Source organism: Pavona decussata, unplaced genomic scaffold, assembly GCF_977016875.1.
Source record: "Pavona decussata unplaced genomic scaffold, jaPavDecu1.1 SCAFFOLD_157, whole genome shotgun sequence".
NCBI classification, from domain to species: Eukaryota; Metazoa; Cnidaria; class Anthozoa; order Scleractinia; family Agariciidae; genus Pavona; species Pavona decussata.
Genome location: NW_028145569.1, coordinates 1,040,091 through 1,060,000, shown reverse-complemented (window position 1 = coordinate 1,060,000; position 19,910 = coordinate 1,040,091). Strand labels below are relative to the sequence as shown.

Below are 19,910 nucleotides of genomic sequence, written 5' to 3'. Positions count from 1 at the left end.
GGAGCACCATTCAGGTGATTCAGAGAAACCCTTGTAAAACAGATTTCGAGAGGAACATTTAAAAAATAACGAATCAATCATTGGCTATGTTTTCTTCGTGAAAGCTCTTCTTCTTCTTTCAGTAAAATTCTGGGGCACCTTTGAGGTGATTTAGATAACGCCTTATATAACAGGCTTCAAGATAAATGTTTGTAAAGAAACTCTATATCTGTAAGTAAAATTACTCTTTTTTATCTACTTTCCAGGTAACTCTAGATAACGCCTTATATAACAGGTTTCAAGATAAATGTTTGTAAAGCAGCGAATTATAATGAAAGTGTCACCTTCTTAAAACTCTACTTCTATCAGTAAAATTTTTCTTTTTTAACTACTTTCAAGTTAACTCAGAAAACGCCTTATATAACAAGCTTCAAGATAAATGTTTGTAAAGCAACGAATTATAATGATAACGTCACCTTCTTAAAACTTTACTTCTATCAGTAAAATTTCTCTTTTTAACTACTTTCCAGGTAACGCAGATAACGCCTTATATAACAAGCTTCAAGATAAATGTTTGTAAAGCAGCTAATTATAATGGTAATGTTACCTTCTTAAAACTCTACTTCTGTCAGTAAAATTACTCTTTTTGAACTACTTTTCAGGTAATTCTAAATAACGCCTTATATAACAGGCCTCTAGATAAATCTTTTTGAAAAAACAATTATTAAGTGACTATATTGTCTTCATAAAAGCGCTGCTATTTTCTACAATTACCTTCGAAGTACCTCGCAGGTCATTAGGACAAGGACTTTTAACTGGCTTATACTACAGTTGATAGCACGCCTTATAATGGACTCACCACTGAAGAAATTAGTCTTTAAAGGCAAAAAACTGTATCTTCACTACAAATACTATTTTGAAGCACATGTCACTCTGTTAATGCTCTATGTAATATGCCGTCTAACAAATCTTTGTAAATTGAAGCAAGAAAATTTATGAATGTTTTTGTCTCAATCAACAACAATACATTTCACTACAACTACTATTTTTAAAAAAGTAACTTTCTGACAATTGTTAAATTTACCGCTGTTTATGATGGGAGCGTTATGCGAGCTGTTAAAAGTATTTAATTGATGTAGAGAAAATTAAGCTTATGTAACAGCAAACACTACAGGCTATATCTAACGAAGTAAAATTACTATTTTAAAGAACCTTTCAGAACATTTGATCAAGTCCTGATATCACAAGGCTGTGTAATAAATGTTTATAAAGAAACAAATTAATGACTTGTCACGCTGCTCTTGAGCAAAAATAAAATAAATAAATAAAAAAACCATCATCAGGCTACGGGATACCTTACATAAAAAACTTAAATTACGGTTTGTAATAAACCTAAGGAAAAAATTCGTGTAAAAATGTTGTCCAGAGCAAAAACGCTACATCTTACCACCACAGATAGAATTTTCTTGTCATCTCTCAGACAATGTTAGCCTTCAAATCCATCTGGATTAATATGCTATGTGATACATGAAATATTTGTACATTTACAATGGTGGCTATGTTGTCTTGAGGAAAAGTACTTTCCCTTACTGCAATAACCATCTTCAACTGAGTTTCGAAACATTTAACTAAAGACCTGATATCTTTGCAAAAAGATCCTCCTGCACTTAAATTCTGTTTCAATTTACAGGGGTTAAAAAGATCCGGCATATGTCATAACAATCTAATATGGGCAATGTCGTATATACAAGTCCTTTGGCTTTTCCAAGTGCTACTTAAGATAATTGACAAAGTACCTTGAAATTTGGCTTCCTTGGATTCTCAAATGAAGCCAAATTGTTTTTCAATCTCACACAGTCTTGCTATGTCTTCGTTACACTTCTTGGCTGTTGGACGTTTCTCTGGATCTCCGTCCCAGCAACTCGTCATCATGTCTTCCCGTATGGGAGGAGGCTTCTTGCAGTCTGTCCAGTGTTGCTATGTCTTCGTTACACTTCTTGGCTGTTGGACGTTTCTCTGGATCTCCGTCCCAGCAACTCGTCATCATGTCTTCCCAGATGGGAGGAGGTTTCTTGCAGTCTTTCCTGTGTACTGGACGATTACCCTCTTGCACCCAACTGAAAAATTCTTTCTGGTTTGTAGGAGCGTCAAACAAGAAGGCCTGTTGTCCGTACCACATCTCCCACAGGATTATCCCCAGGCTGTAGATGTCAGCTTTGCAATCATACTTCTCTTCACGAAACACCTCGGGTGCAAGGTAAAGCGGGGTTCCGGTGAAAGTACCAGTAATGTTTTTCTCTTCTTTAGACACGCCAACGTCACTGATCTTGACCGAGTCCTCCTCTGACAGCTAAAATGGATATAATTATTAATTTGGATCAATTTTGGACTTTCAATCTCGGGCAAAACTAAACGTTTTTACGTTCGAACTGAATGACGTATCCGAAACATTAAATATCCATTTTGTATCACTAAGCTTTTTGTAGTAACACTGCTTAAATATTAAACAACACGTCGATACATAGACAACTGAAAGTTCAGATCTAAATCTCCTTTGTTATCCCGTTTTTAGTCTAGAAAAGTATTATGCTCCTCTTTGGTCGTTAATAAATAATTTGAACTAATAATAACTGAATATAGGTATAATTTAATTTAATGGAATTGTACCAAAACCAATAACTTGGTTAGTATGTCATCAGGGACTACAAAAACAAAATGAGTTCATGATGGAATTGACCCTATGACGTAAAGTACAACGATCGACGAGACTACTGATCACACGTTATTAATGTTCATACCAGGATGTTTTCCAGCTTCAGGTCTCTGTGGATTATTCCGTTCTCGTGTATGAACGCCAGAGCATCTGTGATCTCTTTTACCCAATGACATGTTTTCATCAAGGCAGCAGGCTCTTCCGTTCTTCCAGGAACGGAGCGCGAGTTTCTAAAGATGTGCCTCTTTAAGTCCCCTTTGCACTTCTCCATAACCAGACTCACTCTGACGTTGTCCTCGTCTCCAACCAGTAATGTGCCATAAAACTTTACAATGTTTGGGTGGTTTAAAATCCTGGTAAAAGAAGGGTGAATGAAATCTTAGGTTGCACAGAGTAAAGAGTGGATGGTGAAGGGGGAGGGGGAGATACAACGGCTGCTTATCCCGGACTTCTGGCTCTCAAAGAATCATTGTTACTGGCAAACCATTTTCCATGTTCCCAAATTTACTCACTTTATGGGCTTTCCCACAATTTCCGTCTAAACTGACGTCACAACTAACTTCCGTCTGGATATAACCCTGGTTTCAAAATATTTCTGATTTACTATATTGATAACGTTTTTCGGACCTAAACACAACCTGAAAAACACGGTTCTTAATATTAAAAAAATACAAAAGTTAATATTAACTTTAACTCATGGAAGAAATTTCCCCTTGATCACCGTTCACTGTCACGATTAAAAATTGAACCGTGAAACGTAAAAATCGGTAAAATTTAACCCTCAACCGTCAAAGCTATCCCCCCATTGAGACCCAGTTACTACAAATTGGAACTGATAAAAAATATCAAATGAAATAACTACCTTTTCTCTCAGTTTTAAAACGTTTTGTAAGATAAGCATCACGAAAGAAGGAAGGAGAGTAGGTGGAAAGGAAAGAACAAAGGAAGGGCGGAAAGAAAGAGAAGAGAAACAAAAAGGTGGGCAATCAAGAAGGAAAGAACGAAAGAAAGAAAGAAAGAAACAAAGAAAGGGGGTTATTAGGCCCCTCCGTTCAACCTAAGACCAAATATGTAACTAATTACAGACAATTGTCAATAAAAAAAGAAAGAAAAAGATACAAACAAAGAAAATAAAACACCTAATCACGGGAAATGACCCACCTCAAGAATTCCACCTCTTTCACAACTGCGCTTGCATTAGAGGCAGCGAGCTCTTCTTTGTAAACCTTCAAGGCTACATTCTTGAGTTCTTCATTTCTTCTCATCTGCCCTCGGTACACAGCACCAACCACACCAGAACCAAGGCGGGAAGACTCATCCTCCTTCCAAAGTAAGTCTTCGCTTTTGATATCAACAGCACAAACATTTCTTATTCCAAACACTGCCAGCTCCCCTCTCAGTGAAGATCCCTTATCCTTCAGCGGCTGGTAGACTTCACGCAAGGCGGCCAGCGTGCGCTTTTCAGTTTCAAGTAGTGCATACAGCTTTTCTTCTGCCTTGATCAGCTTTGGGAGGTAAATTTCAATTTCATCCAGCAGATGTTGAGACCCTGAAAATTTATCCTTTACGAAATTTGTGAGCACGTCTGGTTTAGAAGCCAGAAAAAGATATGTTGTGGAATTTTCTTTCATGAAGGTTGTCTCACTCAGTCCGTACCTCAACCAATTGAATACATCACTAAAGAAGAAACTACCAAATAAGGCGGCTGCTTCCCATGGCAATTGTCTGGTGAAACTGTCATCTTGTCTTGTTGGACCCCAGACGAAAGCTGTGACATCACGTTGGAGTTCATCCAGCTGGATTGAAACAGAATTAAGCCGTTGTTGAACATGTTTCATAAAGGTCCCATGTGCATTTGAAAAGACTTTGTTATCTTCTTCCCATTTCTTAATGACTTCTCGTAACCGGCTGGATAACAACTTCGTTACTTTTTCTTTCGTTCCTCCCCAGGAGCTAAATCCCACTGGAACTTCCTCTGGCTCCCATGTGGTAAAGAACTTTTTTACATCCTCCGATGAGAGATACTCGGTAAGCTGCCTCACAACATAATTGATACAAGCCTCCAAATCTTTGGCAAGTTCTTCTGTAACTTTGTCCTTCTCTATCTTAATTTTCTCCAGCCGCAGATGAATTTCTTCCATCTTCTGTTTGACCTCCTCACGATTCCTGGCAGCGTAATTCATAAGCATTTTTGCCTGAATGATAATTCGTTTGAGAAGATAATCAAGCCATCTGCAAAAAAGGAAAGAAAATAAAGCAGGACTTGTACCCGATGACTCGCTTTCTCTATCACCAACCAATTTTACGAAAATGGTATCGTTGTCATACACGAAAACCAAAAACACAAAGTTAAAGACATAAAATATCTCTTACATTACTGCAATAGATACAGTAAGAACGTTTTTGGATTACCAAATTTCCGTTGAGCCAGCAGGCAGAAATTAATTTTTGTAAATGTTAGGACTTTTTTTCTTAGAGTAAACATGTTTGGGATGAAACTTCATCCATCTTCAGCTACTGGGATGCAATAGGATATGGCTAATTATAACGTGACAATAAATATAGAGCATATAACTAATTATTACAACGTGCCAAGTAAAGTAAAAATATAGCTAATGGGTCCTTTGCAGCTAACGGTCACATGGTACAAAATGCAAGCTGCGCACTGGGCCATCTAAAACAAAGAAAATTCAAGTTTCACTGGATAAAGTCGCTTTGTTTTGGATGTTCCAGTGCGTAGCTTGCCTCCCAGCATGCGTTACCTACAGTACAAATTACTATCAACGACTCACTCTGGAAAGCTGGTTTACTAACTTAGAACAAACCCAACTCAACCGTTGCCTATAACTACAGTAGCTGCACCTTACAAACCATATGACAAATACAACAGGACAGACAAACAATAGGCAATTTTACTAACGATAGATCAACGGACTTTTGATTAACAAAAGACGGATCGAAATGCACCAATCACTTTTTAGAGTTCCCACAGCCAATAACATTACGGCTTACTGACAAACCACCAATAACATCTGGACTTGACGTTGACTAATCAGGTCAACAACCAGAGACATTTATACAATCTACTGACGTTCCACTCAGGTTGTCGAAACGTCAGTCAATTTCACCCCCACACAGTCCTTCTCAGGACTACACTCACCCTGTTGTATACCAATTTGTTAGATTTTCATTTAGAGTACCCTCCTGAAAACCACCTTGAAGTGATTGGAAACCTCCTAGTAAAATATTTATTATTATTAGTGTTCTAGTCGTCCATGATCACGGCATTACCAAGTGAACATTTCTACATCACAGTTTTGTAACTGATTATATAAATTGTCGTTTTGTTCGCGCACCAAATAGAACCACATTTTAGCGTGACAAGCGAAAATTTGAGGCTACAAAAATGACAGCTAAGCATTTACTCTTTTCCCATTGATTCGCGCTAATGAGAGCTTGTGTGCGTTCTGGTAAGCTTTAATTTATACACGAACGTTTGGGCTAAAATTCGTACAATCTGTGATCCAATAAAAAAAAAAAAAATGGGGGCGGGGGGGTGGGTTCATCGATAACTCTTATTGTTATCTCCTCGTTACCTCTTCTGGAGGCGGTTCAAGATGAACTATTGAGTTATGGATGCAGATGGTGCGACATGAGTGGGAAAAGGGTTAGCTTAACACTCAAGAAGCAAGAGTCGTTCGAGGTGATACTCATAAAGGACGGTTCTTTCGTGCTAGCAACCTCCCGCGAGCATCCATATAAACAACAGAGTGATTTTGTCAAGGGGATTATGGGCTGATAGTTGCACCTCGGAGATTTGATGTTCTTCACACAAACATTAAGCTTATATCAAATTTCTAAGGGGGAAACTATCAGACCGATGGTCCCGAGACAGAAACAATCTACTGTTTTAATTGTTCACGACAAAAGTCATTGGGGCTGGCATTTTGAATTTATAGGACAAATCAATTTTACTTTAAACCCATTTAAGGCGAAAGTTAGAAATGAAAAGGACCAACAAATAAGGTAAATGATAAGAATGCATTAAGAGCGATCTGTTTGTTAGTGAGTGGAAGCATAAATGGAGATGATTTTTTGCGGACGAGTACTATGCATCCGGGCAATTTCGGCAGGTGGACACTATTTAAACAATAGACTTTTCCTACCGAGGGACTATCGCCTACTAGTTGCCCGCGTTCTTAAAACAAATATTGGGCTTATATGCTACTTTTAAGAACATAAAATTTACAAGGTGGGAACTGTCAGACCGACAGTCCTGAGACGGAAAACACATAGTCTGTATTCAGTTCAGTTCAGTTCAGTTTATTGTTTTGCATAAAAAAAGTTTACAATTGCAAATTATTATTATTTTTTAATGGCGAGGAAGCCCATGGGAAGCCACCGGGCTTATAAGGAATGGGCTCCCTCAGTTAAATAATTAGAACAAAGTATACGCATGGGACCAAAATAAAAGGCAGAGCTACAGTAAATCTTAAAAATATATTACTTAGTTATATTAATCATAGTTAGGCTAAAAAAAAAAAAAGAAAGAAAGAAATAAAAAAATAAAAAAAAGCGAAAATGAAAGTGAAAAACAGAGGTAAATTGTTCAGAGGTATTGTTCACCACTAAATTTTCTTATGCATAAAAGTCACTGAGCCTGGCATTTTCACTTCTGTTTCAGCTCATCAATGTGACCTCTATATAGACAAAAAAAAGCCGAATGAACAACGTATGGGATAAAAATATGATTACAGCAACCTGTTTGCTAATGCATTGGAAGAATAAATGGGAGAAAATTCTAGTGGTGAACTATAAAAAACAATAGAGTATACTGAGCCTTTTATCGTGGCTGCAGTTGTGGTGGTACTGAACAGAAAGAGAAGGAAAAGGAAAAATTGAATAGTGGAAGAAGACGAGGAGGTAGACAAAAGAATTGCGAAGGAGAAAAACATCTATGCTTGTTACCACTTACCCCCACTGAATTTCCAGTTTGGTTCCAGTGGTGTTCAAGACCATAGACCTCATGCCATTCATCAAAGACGAGAACGCGTCGGAGGCTAAACCATATTTCTGAGCTACAAGAGCTCTTTCTGTCGACAGGAAGATGACCTGTGACTCTGGATCAAAGCCAGGCCAGGCACGTTTAAGTTTCTCGATGATACTGTTCTTCACTTTCTTGATTTGGTTTTGTGGCACACATTCCCACTTGTTGCACACAAAAAAAGCACACTGGGATAGCAAATGCAAATGTGTTTGGAGCGACGCATAATCTTGATCTTGTTCTCGTGGCGTTTTACTTTCTCCTTCCTCCAGTGTGCCAAGCGATGCTTGGAATGAGTTTTCAAACAGTACTCCAAGCTGTAGATGAAGAAAAACGTGGATGTATTTTTATCTTTCCTTGTTTTAACAACGATTAGGTACCCAAATGACTACTTTGCATGATCACCGTTTAAGGCGGGGGTAAACCTGAAAGCTGTTTCCTTGCCGCTTAAAATCGGTTTAATGGAAATATCTCGTTCACGTTTCAAGCAATCCAAAAACTTTCTGCTTATCCCGTAAATCTATGTTTGTGGGTGTTTTGTGAATTTTTAGGTGAATTTTGGGTATATTTGGGAGGAGATAGTTTTTCTAGAAGGATTGGTAAAATTAAGAGAAATAAGAAATATTGAAGATTTAGCGAAGTTTTAAAATTAGAATTTGTAGTTAATAATTAATAGACGGATACCAAGTTAGTCCACTAGAAACCTGGGGTGCTCTTGCGTGGGTATCAACTGTCTGTTGGTGTTTTAAAAAATCATTTTCTTTCTTTTATCTCTTCTTCAAACCTCTTAAAATTCCATTCAAATTCACGTTTACCCCCACCTTAAGCGTTACACGTTTTACGAATTTTGGAAACCTAGCCTTAGGCTAGCTTTGTTTTTCCGACTGGTGACTTGACTGGCCTTGTCCATTGTCGAATAAGCTCAGTTCACAACTTTACAGCTGAAAAGCAGCTAGCAAGACAATTCTGCAAACTTCTTTGACGCGAATGGTAGCCGCGAAAACAGCAAACTGGGAGAGGTTAGTATCTGCAATGCCCGGAGTTACTAACAATTTTAAAACTTTCAATTGACTTTCATACGATCATCACTTTTACGTAAAACCTCACTACAAGAGAAATCAGCACTAGCCAGTACTCACTCTGTCTTCCTGAATTCCGTCAGCGTTTGCGCTGTTAATTACGTAGATGAAAGCAAAGGCCTTCGGTAGGTACGGAATAACGATCTTGTCCATCTCTTTAGATTCGCCAATGCAAGGACTGTCAACGATCACTACCCCATTCTAAAATACAGAATTAGAATGTGTTGGCATCAGGTCAAATTATCTCCCACCACTGAACCTGGTAGCGTGCCGCTGGACTATGTTGAGCGGTCTTGTCCTGGAGTATGACAGAATAAGGCCCAGTTCAGACGCCGAACTTTTCATGAGCAGAACTTAATTCAAATTAAGGTCGGCCTAAATCACGAAAATCCCGCCTTTTGATTTAGATGCCGAACTTAATTAGCCGAAATTAATTTACTTGAAGCAAAACCAATCGAAATGTTAGCGGTTTGTCTATTTTTTTTTTAAATTTGAAATACGTTATAATAATTTATGCAATTTGGTTTGGCTCATGAAAAGTTCGACGTCTGAATCAAAGCCGTTCCAAAGCCGAAATTCCCGGCTGACCCAGGCGGGAAGAACGGCTGAGCCGTTCCAAATTGAAACAGCCGTTCTCAACTGATTCAGACGCCGAACTTTTCATGTACTTAATTCGAGGTATTAGGTTCGGCTCATGAAAAGTTCGGCGTCTGAACCGGGCCTAAAACGACTTATTTTTTAACGGTGTGTTCTTGAGGAATTCAAATAATTAAAAAAGTAAATGTGTTTTGAGTTATTTGAACAAAACTTCTGCTTACAAAGTTATCTTTCTTATGTGGCTCAACTGAATCAAGGTCGACTCTTTTTACTATGTCTTGCAGACATCGAATCAAATGCGTTTTTTTGATTTATAGCATAGCAGTTGCACGGGGTTGTTAGTATACAACGCGTAACACTATAACAGCGTAACGAGAATTTTTCAGCTTATAACTTTTACTTATTTTACCTTTTTACCTTCTCTTAAATTGGTTTGTTTTTCTCATTTCATTTTTCGCTTTCATTGATCGAGTAAAAACGAGATTCATCTTTTAAGGACGGATTATACTTTTCATGAGGAGGGAACTCAAAGTATGTTTAATTTATACTCAGTATGTAGCTTTTTTTTGTTCAGCGCAGTACGATTTCATATTGTAGAAATTCTTGAATGGATACAGAAGTAGCAAGATTGTTTAATTGAACGAAATTTAATTTACCGAGCTAATGGCAAGCAAAATATATAAGAGCCTGCTTGCGTTTTGAAGTTCAATGTGGTTAACAATTGACACTAAAATGGAGAAAGGGTGTGTTTCTTTGTCTTTTTAACATACAATAATATTTTTTTAAACTATGCTTTTGGTGCTCTTCTATCCCTTTTTTCCACGCCTTTCTGAGCTTTTTTGGTATGACGTTTTGTGGTTGGTGCCGAGTGCTGCGAAAAAAATATTACTCAAAACATCGCTGTACTAATTCAGATTACCAATTTAAAAATGTTTTCAATGCCATGAATATGGTTTGCACAAGAATTTTACATTTTTACCAATTGGTTTGAATTGACATTCGCTGATAGCAAGACTGTGGCTTGAATAAATACCTTCAACAAATTGTGAGGCAAAAACAGTTCAATCATCTGGTACTTGGAGCCTTCCTCGAAGACATAAGAAGAGATCTGGTCTCGGTAGCTTCGTTCAGGGGATGCTGATGCTGTAGGTTTATTTAGTATGATAGTCTCTGTCTTCTCTCCCTTTTCCTTGTCTTTGAAATGAGCCACAAGCTTGCATTCTTCTCCGAACTTAATTTCACAGATGGTGGAGGTTGTGCAAAGATGGGAGGATGGAAGATTCTCTTCTCCAAGAATAAGATTCACCAGAGTGCTTTTACCAGAGGACGTCTCACCTATGAATACATCAAAACGCTCATGTCACTCTAGATTCGATTGATTTTTTTTCCACTGGGCTCACATTTTAAAGTGTGTCAGAATGGTTTTACAAATGGTTGTGACTAAAAACGAGCCCAGTGACCCCATTGTCTTTATTATGGAACTTTGATCAGTATGTTCAGATAAGACTTTTTTCAAAGTTAAAAAAATATGGGAGGGTTTCAGAGCCACCTTGAAAATTCGAGAGTTTGGGGTGGCTGTGAACCCCTCTTACCTTTTCAGTTAAGTTTACAAAGCCTTACGCATTGTCATGCTGATCACCGAGCTTGTTCTGAGTCATAACCACTAAAAGCTCAAATTAGGGCTGTTTTTAAAAGGTAAAATTGTTTCCATGTTAACCTATAAGTAAAAAATTACAATGAATTCTTCACTAATGTTTAGACATTTGTTTGATACTATTATTGCAGCATCAACTGATAAAGATGCATGAGTGGTATATAAAGTAACCCATCAATTTATAAGCGCTGGAAACTGTTGGCGACATGCTTAATACATCTTTTATACACCTGAGTAGAAAACCAGATAATGTAAGTACATGGTGGTCCAAAATCAAACCTGGGAACAGATTCACAAAGCTTTTTTTTTGGACTTAGGGTGAAACTTTTGAGATTACAATCTCGCATACAAGATGAACCTCAATCTTCTTCATACCACATCATCATTTCAACGTATGATCAAAGTTAATTTTCTCATTGGTTTCCAAGCAGCAGCTATTACCATAGCAACGGAAGCGCATAGCCTCTCATTTTGAACATTGTCTAATTTAGCCTACAAGTTGTCTAGATTGAGTAGTTTAAATCCCTAAAGTTTCGTCATAAAGTGTCTGACTAGATTTTGACCGCCGACCGGTTAGCTCAGTTGGTAGAGTGCCGGACTACCGTGCGGGAGGTCGCGGGTTCAAACCCCGGCCGGACCCCGGCCGGACCACCACTCAGGGTGTTTAAATAACTGAGGAGAAAGTGCTGCCTTTGCTCTGGCATCTGCAAATGGTTAGACTTTCCAGTCTTCTCGGATAAGGACGATAAACCGTAGGCCCCGTCTCACAATCCTTGTTTGTAAATAACTCTGTGGGACGTTAAAGAACTCACTCACTGTTCGCAAAGAGTAGGGGACGTAGTTCCCGGTGTTGTGGTCTGGTCTTTGTGCGTATATAAATTTATCATGGTTGGGTGGGAAAATGCTCGGAGATATTAGCTGCATTAAGCTACTCTACAATCCGAGGGTAAATAAAGATTGATGATGATGATGATGAGATAATCGACAATGTTTAAAATTAGAGGCGTTGCGCTTCCGTTGCTATGGTTATAGCTGTTGCTTGGAAACCGATGAAAAATAAACTTTGATCATATGTTGAAATGATGCTGTAGTATGAAGGAGATTGAAGTTTATCTTGTATGCGAGATTGTAATCTCAAAAGTTCCACCCTAAGTTCAAAAAACTGCCGCGAACCTCCTTAAATTAAGATGTATCCTAAGTATTGTTTCTTATCTAAAGTCCATCGTTATTCCAACAATAGGCTTTTGTTAAGAACAATACTTAGGATACATCTTAACTTAGGAGTGCTTCGTGAATCTGGCCCCTGACCTTTAAACACAGTCTTCCATTTAGAACCCGATCTGCTGACAATACAGTGACGCACGCAAACTCGAAATGTAGACGTACAAAATGATCAAACTGATACGATAACTAACAATAGATAAAGCTTAAAAACTGATGTATAGACTACCCTTTCACATGACTAAGCCCCTGTTTTGACTAACTCCAAAATAATATATAAAGCGTCAATATGCATTGTGTCCCTACGGTAGCTGAAGTCGAAAACATCATCAGCAATAACAAAAACAACAACGTTAACAACAAATAAACGATAGATAAAAATCTTAAAAAACAGATTCAAAATATTGAGCTTTGTTTTCAACGGATAAAGGGATCAGTCTTACAGTTTCTATCAGTTTCATTAAACATTCGGTGTTTCTCTACGGTTTGTTACTTTGGTATTGCTATTTTGCAGGGCATCGTGAACCTCTGCTAACAGATACAAAATCAATGTCAAGTGCCACTTGATATAACTAACCTCACACGGTTATAGTCAACTGAACTCAATTCATATTTCCATGCAGTAGAAACACAGAGTTAGTAAAGAGATTAAGCACCGCGTTTATGGCAAACGGCAAACGTGAGATTCGCGTTTATGTTTTCTTGAAAAGATGAGTACGTAGATGAAAATAGTACAAGATAATTCTGGCCTTTAATTCTAACGCAAAACTACTCAATTTTTCTGAGAAACTGAAAACAGCGAACGGCAAATGAAGGATAAACATGGTCACGTGGTCATTTCTGCCGTTTGCTGTTTGCCGCAAGTGACATGGAGTAAACGGCAACAATTTGTGTTTTTTACATGACTCGAACAAGTGTGTCAGTAGGAGCGTAAAAAGGATCGGTATACAAATTGCACGGCAAGCTAAGGGAGTATTTACCTGTTACAAAAAGGAAGCATTCCTTATGTTCCAATTGGGTCATTCGTCTCTTGAAATTCTTTTCAATGTTTCCCACATGAGCTTGCAGCAAATCTAAATCCTCTTTATCCATTCCACTAACAAACTCCTTAGTTGTTTTGTAAAAGTCCAGTAACTCTTGTCTTTTTGTGTCTTCGTCTTCTTTTGCCTCTGATAGAAGGCAAAAAGCCGTAAAAAGAAAGTCAGTAATTGTATTTATACAGCCAGGTATTAGGTTGTGTCTTTGCCTTCTAGATTTTTGCAAGAAAGCACATACTGTTAGTACTTGTGAATTACATCATGGCTGGGTTGTTCGAAAACCGATTAAGGCTAATCTACGATTAAAAGTTAACCGAGGTTTTCAACTTGCTCATTAAAGATTATTTTAAAGCCTCGTTTTAATCTAATGCTAAAGAAACGTCTAAGTTAAAGCTGAGGGACAAAAATATTCTGGACGAATCCTTACGAATATACTCGAATCAAAGTTCACGCTAACCCATGCAGGATTAGCTTAATCGGGCTTTGAACAACTGGGCCCATATCTGTTGTCAATGTATGCATTTGACCGTGACAACAACACGTTTGGTGGATATCAAATAATATACCCCGCCCAATTTAATGAAAGTAAGCAAAAGAAACGAAACAAATGTCACGTTTGCAGGTGTAACTTTAAGTTAAGAAGACCCTTCCATTCACTAGCCATAATAATTAACTTTGTGCCGTAGACGATTAAGCCAAGCTAAAGCGCGCCTAATCTTTTGGTAAATATGCTTGTCTCTGAATACGACTCACACTACATAGTGTAAAAATTAGCGCCTAGCTGAGCTACAGAAGACATCGTATAGAAGCCACGGAACCCTCTATGCTGGGGCAAACAAAGAACACTAAAACCACTGAATGTTGTTGGGTGGCTGGGAAGACAGAGCCTATCCCCTAGAGCAGCAGTGTCTCTAGAGGAGCCTATGTTAGAGCACAACATAGGGCGGTTATGTGGCCTGGAATTATTTACATTAAAAATGTTCTCAAGGTATCCTGGAACTATTTGATGGTTTACTTTATGCAATAACGTAAGTACGTCCTTCAACCTTCTTTCCTTTAGCAAATTTCAAACTAGGTTAGCCCTCTTTAAAAGATCCTCGTACGAGGACGTCTTGTCCAAGTACACTATATTTAACTTGCTCTTAATCTCTCTAGTTTTCTTTTATCACAAGCCCTTTTGGCGAAGTGTCATATTTTCTGACAATATCTGAGGCGTGGGAGAATAGCTGATTTAAAAAGAGTGAGCTTTGCTGAGACCGGGACTGTTGTGTTTTGGTTTACCGTATATATTTGATTAACCGCCCTGGGCGCTTATTTAATTTGGGCCTATGAGAGTGGGCGCTTGATATTTTCCCAACATTTTCAACAAGCGAGTTATATCAAGCTTATTTCGCTTCAAGAAGACAAACCAAAATGCAAACCAATGTTCGCATTAAAAAGATAATTATTCGCCTATATCGAAGATGTTTTCGAATCCTTCGATGGCTTCAGCGAACAAGAACAAGCAGAGAAGAAAAGTAAGTCATTGTGGGTCGTATCAAACCAGAAATGATCAGACTAAATAGAGAAGATTTGCGGTGTTGTACATCAGTGCCGTACTGAGCCATGTTGATTTTCGACGATTAGAACGATTGTACGTCAGCCGCAGTGGAAGCAATCAGGGAAGTGATTTTGCGTTGAGTTCTGTAAGGGTTTTGGCAAAAGTCTCCTTTTCAGCTTTAAGCTTTTACGAGCGGAAACACTACAACCAAACTGACGATTATTTATACACTCATGAAATTGAATGCACTTTCTTTATGCTCGAATTCAGATTTCGCACATGACAGATAGAGGGCGAGCAGAGACATAACTCAGGGTAAACAAGGACGTCGTCTCATTATTTGTGAACTGGTGAGAAGAGCTATTAAATTTTAATTTTGCAAATATGGTGTTCTCATAGGGCTTTGGTTGTTATTATTTGTTGGTAATAACGGGAATAATTTCCGTCCAAGAATCAACATTGATTCAAAGTTGACTGATTTTCATTCTTCCAGGCAACTGATCAGGATCTGTTTCCCCTTTTCCTTGATGATGCTACAAAACTTCAACTTTAAATTAATTTCGGGAATATACTTGCTAGTAATGAATCTTAAAAAGCTGCGTCAGAATTTTAGACATATCGCAACAGACCAACCTGACTACAACTGCAGTCAAATATCGAAAAGTACCATCAAAATAATTAATGCATTAATTAAGAATTTTTGTCCATGCTGTTGGAGAAGCAAATTTCATACCCGGGTAAAACAATGGGGAATTTACACTCAGTAGTACAAGGACACAGGAAGGAAAGCAGATGCACTGTTTTTATAAACAATATGTTGGCTTGAGAGATTCACTGACTTTGCATTTCAGTAATTGGAACACACTTGATGACTGCAGTCAGGGCCATGAATGGAATTAGAACCTACTGCATTTTGCAAAATATTTGTGCCATTATCTTATAGGGCAAATATTGTCATATAATTTTTCTCTTTTTTGAAACTTTAATCAAGATTCCTTAACTAGAGCCGATAATGGGTTAAATTAGGCCATATCCAACTCACTCTGGATGAAGTATCTCTTTTGCTATTAAGTGTATACTGAATCCACACTGGTCAAGGGCAATCTAATGTCTGAGGGTGTGGGTGGAAAAATAGTTCAAACCCCCACATCTGCTTGCCAATGGCATCTCACTTCATCAGGTTTATAGTGATGGGTTTTGAAAACTTTTATTGCGTAACCATGATTTTTCAAATCATACTGAGTAACCATGCCAGTGTTCTTATAAATATTTTAATTAAATTACGACAATAATAATAATAATTAATAATAAAATCTTTATTAAAATATTCCACACAAATTGCTATTTTCAAGTTAATAATTATAATAATAATGATAATAATAATAATAATAATAGTAATAATAATTATAATAATAATAATTATAATAATAATAATATAACATATATTTAACAATCTTTAAGCAGGGTGTGGTTTTCAAAAGTGGTTTTTACAGTCACAAATCAAAACACTGGTAAGATGAAATCAATAACACTTAGGAAAGCTAAATCGGCGTACAAATAATTGTGACATATAAATACATATAAATATTTTAATTAAATTACGACAATAATAATAATAATAATAACAATAATAATAATAATAATAATAATAATAATAATAATAATAATTTTTTTAAAAAAATAATGAGAACTCTTTATTAACATATTTCAAGCAAATAAATTATTGCTATTCACAAGTTAAAAGTAGAAAAAAGAACTATTAAAAATCTATTTACAATTTATTTCGATGAAAAAGAGACAACTTTCAAGCCGATAAAGTTACTATGCTATTCTTATTAAAAAAATCAATCATATATACAAAGTTAAAAACTTAAAAAAGGGAATAAAAACCAACATCAAATGGAAGGCTACCAAGAAAAATAAGAAAAACTGAGAAAGAATAATAATAATAGTAATACTAATAATAATAATAATAATAATAATAATAATAATAATAATAGTTAAAAGACAACTGAACAAATCACAACAGAAAATATCTTCAGCGCAGGAGAGAGTCAACATCTTTTTACGTCTAATGAACAAAGAAAGTTGTACAAAATTGCAATAACAACTGTTTTGGCCTCCCAATTAATGGCAGGGCTCTGCTCACAAGCTCTTTCCATTCCAAGTGATCCACGAAGGGAAGCAATACTAAAATTGTCTGATGTCATTTTGATCTAATTAAACTGCGCTGCTACATACAAAGACAATTGCAAATTTTATGGATATCGTTAATTTAGTCAATTACGGTGAAAATAAATGGAGAATCAATAGAACATCTTTTCAAGATGAGTTTTATTTCAAATTTTAATGATGACATTCAAGGCAGATAGCTTAACTGATATTTTTTTATTTTATATTATATTTTTCGGATTGTCATCACTGATTTGTCGAAGCAAGTTTATGACTGATTTTTAAAGTCACCTAACAAAAATTACCTGAAATTCAAGAATTGTACGGTGCATATATGCGTCTTTATTATATGATACTGCATATGCATACGGAAGGTGATATGTAAGAAGAATTGTTCACGGATGCATAAAATTGAAGGATAAAATTCCAAGTTAAATTTTGCTGCTTGATAGCTCAATTGGTAGAGCACTGCACCAGATTGCAGAGGTGATGGGTTCGAATCCCATTCAAGCTTGAATTTTTTTTCAGGCTGTCTTTTCGCAACTGCTTAAGTTATTAATTGCGATGATCTTTCTTTTATTTGATCTTCCATCCGCAGTTCAAATATATATGTTTCATATATTTACATTTATTAATTTTTGTTTTGTTTTCAAGTGACGTCACATACGCTTATCACGTGATGTTTTTGACTCTCGGAGTCAAAATATCACTGTTTCAAACGGAAAATTACGGCGTTTTGGAAAACGTCATATAAGTTTAAAGCATAAAATCGGTTTTTGTACATTTTAAACTGCAAAATGGGGAAAAACATTTCTACCATATACACTTTGAAGGGCTAGTTTTGAGTACGCAAAATTTAGATTTTCGCAAGTGCAGGAAGATTCGAGAGCTGCCAAACTCTTAGTCGATCGCGCAGAGGCGTAAATATTATATTTTCTACAAATTTTTCGGCCTCCAATCAATAACTATTGAATGAAACAAAATAGTTTGAAAACATATTCAAACAAAAAAGTCGATAAATAGAGTGGCTAGTCATGTAATTTGGCGAAACTTCAAGAAAATTTTGTTTACAATAAACAAGACGGAAAACGTGAACTTTGAGAAACACAGAAACACATTTCTGAATTGCATTGTAATACCGCAACGCTAGAATTTAAAACAGTGAATGTAACACTCGAACTGAGACACAATTGAAGAGGTACAAGGCTAGCAAGCTTTACAAAACCAATCTCGGTATAAAGCGTGAAGTCACCGATTTAATCAACTGAAAATTGAGCTTACAGATCAACACAACATATTCAGTGGAGCAAAAACAAACCTTACACTGTACCAGGATGACTTCATTTCCTTTTTTTTTTCTTAAGTTAGATATCGAGAACTTCTCTAACGTTCAAGTGCACGTTTGCTCGAAAACAACCAGAAAAGCTTGAATTGTTCGTGCACCGATTACTGGCGCCGAGTGAACGAGTCAGTAGTAATCCCAAGCGGGCAAGACCGCTCGGGCAGACAACTCACAGCGCAGGACTCGATTTGAGCACAATCCTTCGTGATTTGACCCATCTTGCCCACACGACATGCACGCTTGTATCTTGTTGATGTGCCATAAAAACCTTCAGAAAGTTAGAAACTCCAGACTGTTGCTGATGGTGACTGTTTCCGGTCAGTTGTTTCCCGGAAAAGCGTAACTCTGGTATGTGATTATAGCACTGAATACTAAGAACTGGGAATGGAGCGATTGAGAAATGGCATGTTAACTTTCTATTCAGTCTGTTTAATAGTCAATTCCGCCTTTATTTCATGCTAAAGATATTCTTACCTGTCCTGCTGTCCAACTAGGCATCTTTGTTGACAGCTTTAGCTTGTCCTTTACTTTCGCTTTCATATCGCTCATTGTTTCTAATCCCTCATACGAAACACCAAGGGCTTCCATCGTTCGAACCATGTCCCCCATGTTTCGGATATCGTCAACACTCTTTGCAGAAGCCATCTTAGATGGACAACTAGAGAAAAGAAAACCTGAAATGCTATTTCATTTGCGTGCCCAAAACGTCCGTGCTGGAACGCCTAATCTTAACTAGTGACCTCGGGAATAGACCAATTTCTAACTTAGCTGCTACGCTTAGCGGAATTACATTGAGCGGGGGGGGGGGGGGGGGGTGGAGGGGATTAGGGGGTAGGGTGGGTAAGGGGGAAAGGTACGGTGATTTTTTCACTGTTGTTTAACGGTGTTCAAGGTATTAAACAATTACTTCTTGAAGGAAAGATTCTGGGTTATTTTCGTTGCAAAAATACTTACTTTGAAGTTTATTTGAATACATTGATATTGTTATACCCGATGACCTAACTACGGGCATCAATCTTCGGCTCTGTCCTCCAGACCCCCAAGATTCTGCCTCAATTGAATGATCACGGGAACACCATATGATAGAAATGCCTCAAAACAAAGTGCAAATGATTACAGGATATAATGAAAACAATACCGACATACTTTACATGCATATATGTTTCAAAAGAGAGATTTAATCTAATTCAAGAGTCACGGATCATTAATTATTTAACTCGCAACATTATAAGCCCCATGCGAACTAGTTTGTATTTGTCGTTTCCACCTTCGCACGTCGCAGGCACTAAACTATGTGAAAATATGGTTCACCGAACTCGATTGAAGGTGTGTAGTGACGTGCTTGATGCCTGTAATGCATGAAGTCTCACGGAGGAGGTGGGAGGTGGAAACCTTGAGATTACAGAAACCATGTAAGAAACATAATTTCCAGAAGCATATTAGTTTTTGCAGTCCATCGCATACTGACATCATTCACAGCTACGACACATGACGCAAAAAAAAAAAATAAATAAATAAAATAAAATAAAAAT

At 37.1% G+C, this 19,910-nt stretch overlaps 1 protein-coding gene across 1 annotated transcript in view; it reads right to left on the bottom strand.

Moving 5' to 3' along the window:
* LOC146465101 (uncharacterized) overlaps positions 1–19,023 on the bottom strand; it is a 20,027-nt gene extending 1,004 nt beyond the window's left edge. The window contains exons 1-9 of the mRNA XM_085129006.1: positions 18,853–19,023; positions 18,552–18,646; positions 13,268–13,536; positions 10,446–10,747; positions 8,876–9,016; positions 7,668–8,053; positions 3,854–4,924; positions 2,778–3,045; positions 1–2,329 (exon numbers count right to left, since the gene is read on the bottom strand). The exon at positions 1–2,329 is cut by the window's left edge and continues 1,004 nt beyond it. Of these exons, the coding sequence (XP_084985132.1) occupies positions 1,853–2,329; positions 2,778–3,045; positions 3,854–4,924; positions 7,668–8,053; positions 8,876–9,016; positions 10,446–10,747; positions 13,268–13,536; positions 18,552–18,646; positions 18,853–19,023 (3,180 nt within the window). The 3' untranslated portion in view covers positions 1–1,852. The remainder of the gene's footprint in view (positions 2,330–2,777; positions 3,046–3,853; positions 4,925–7,667; positions 8,054–8,875; positions 9,017–10,445; positions 10,748–13,267; positions 13,537–18,551; positions 18,647–18,852) is intronic.
* Positions 19,024–19,910: the final 887 nt, after the last annotated feature.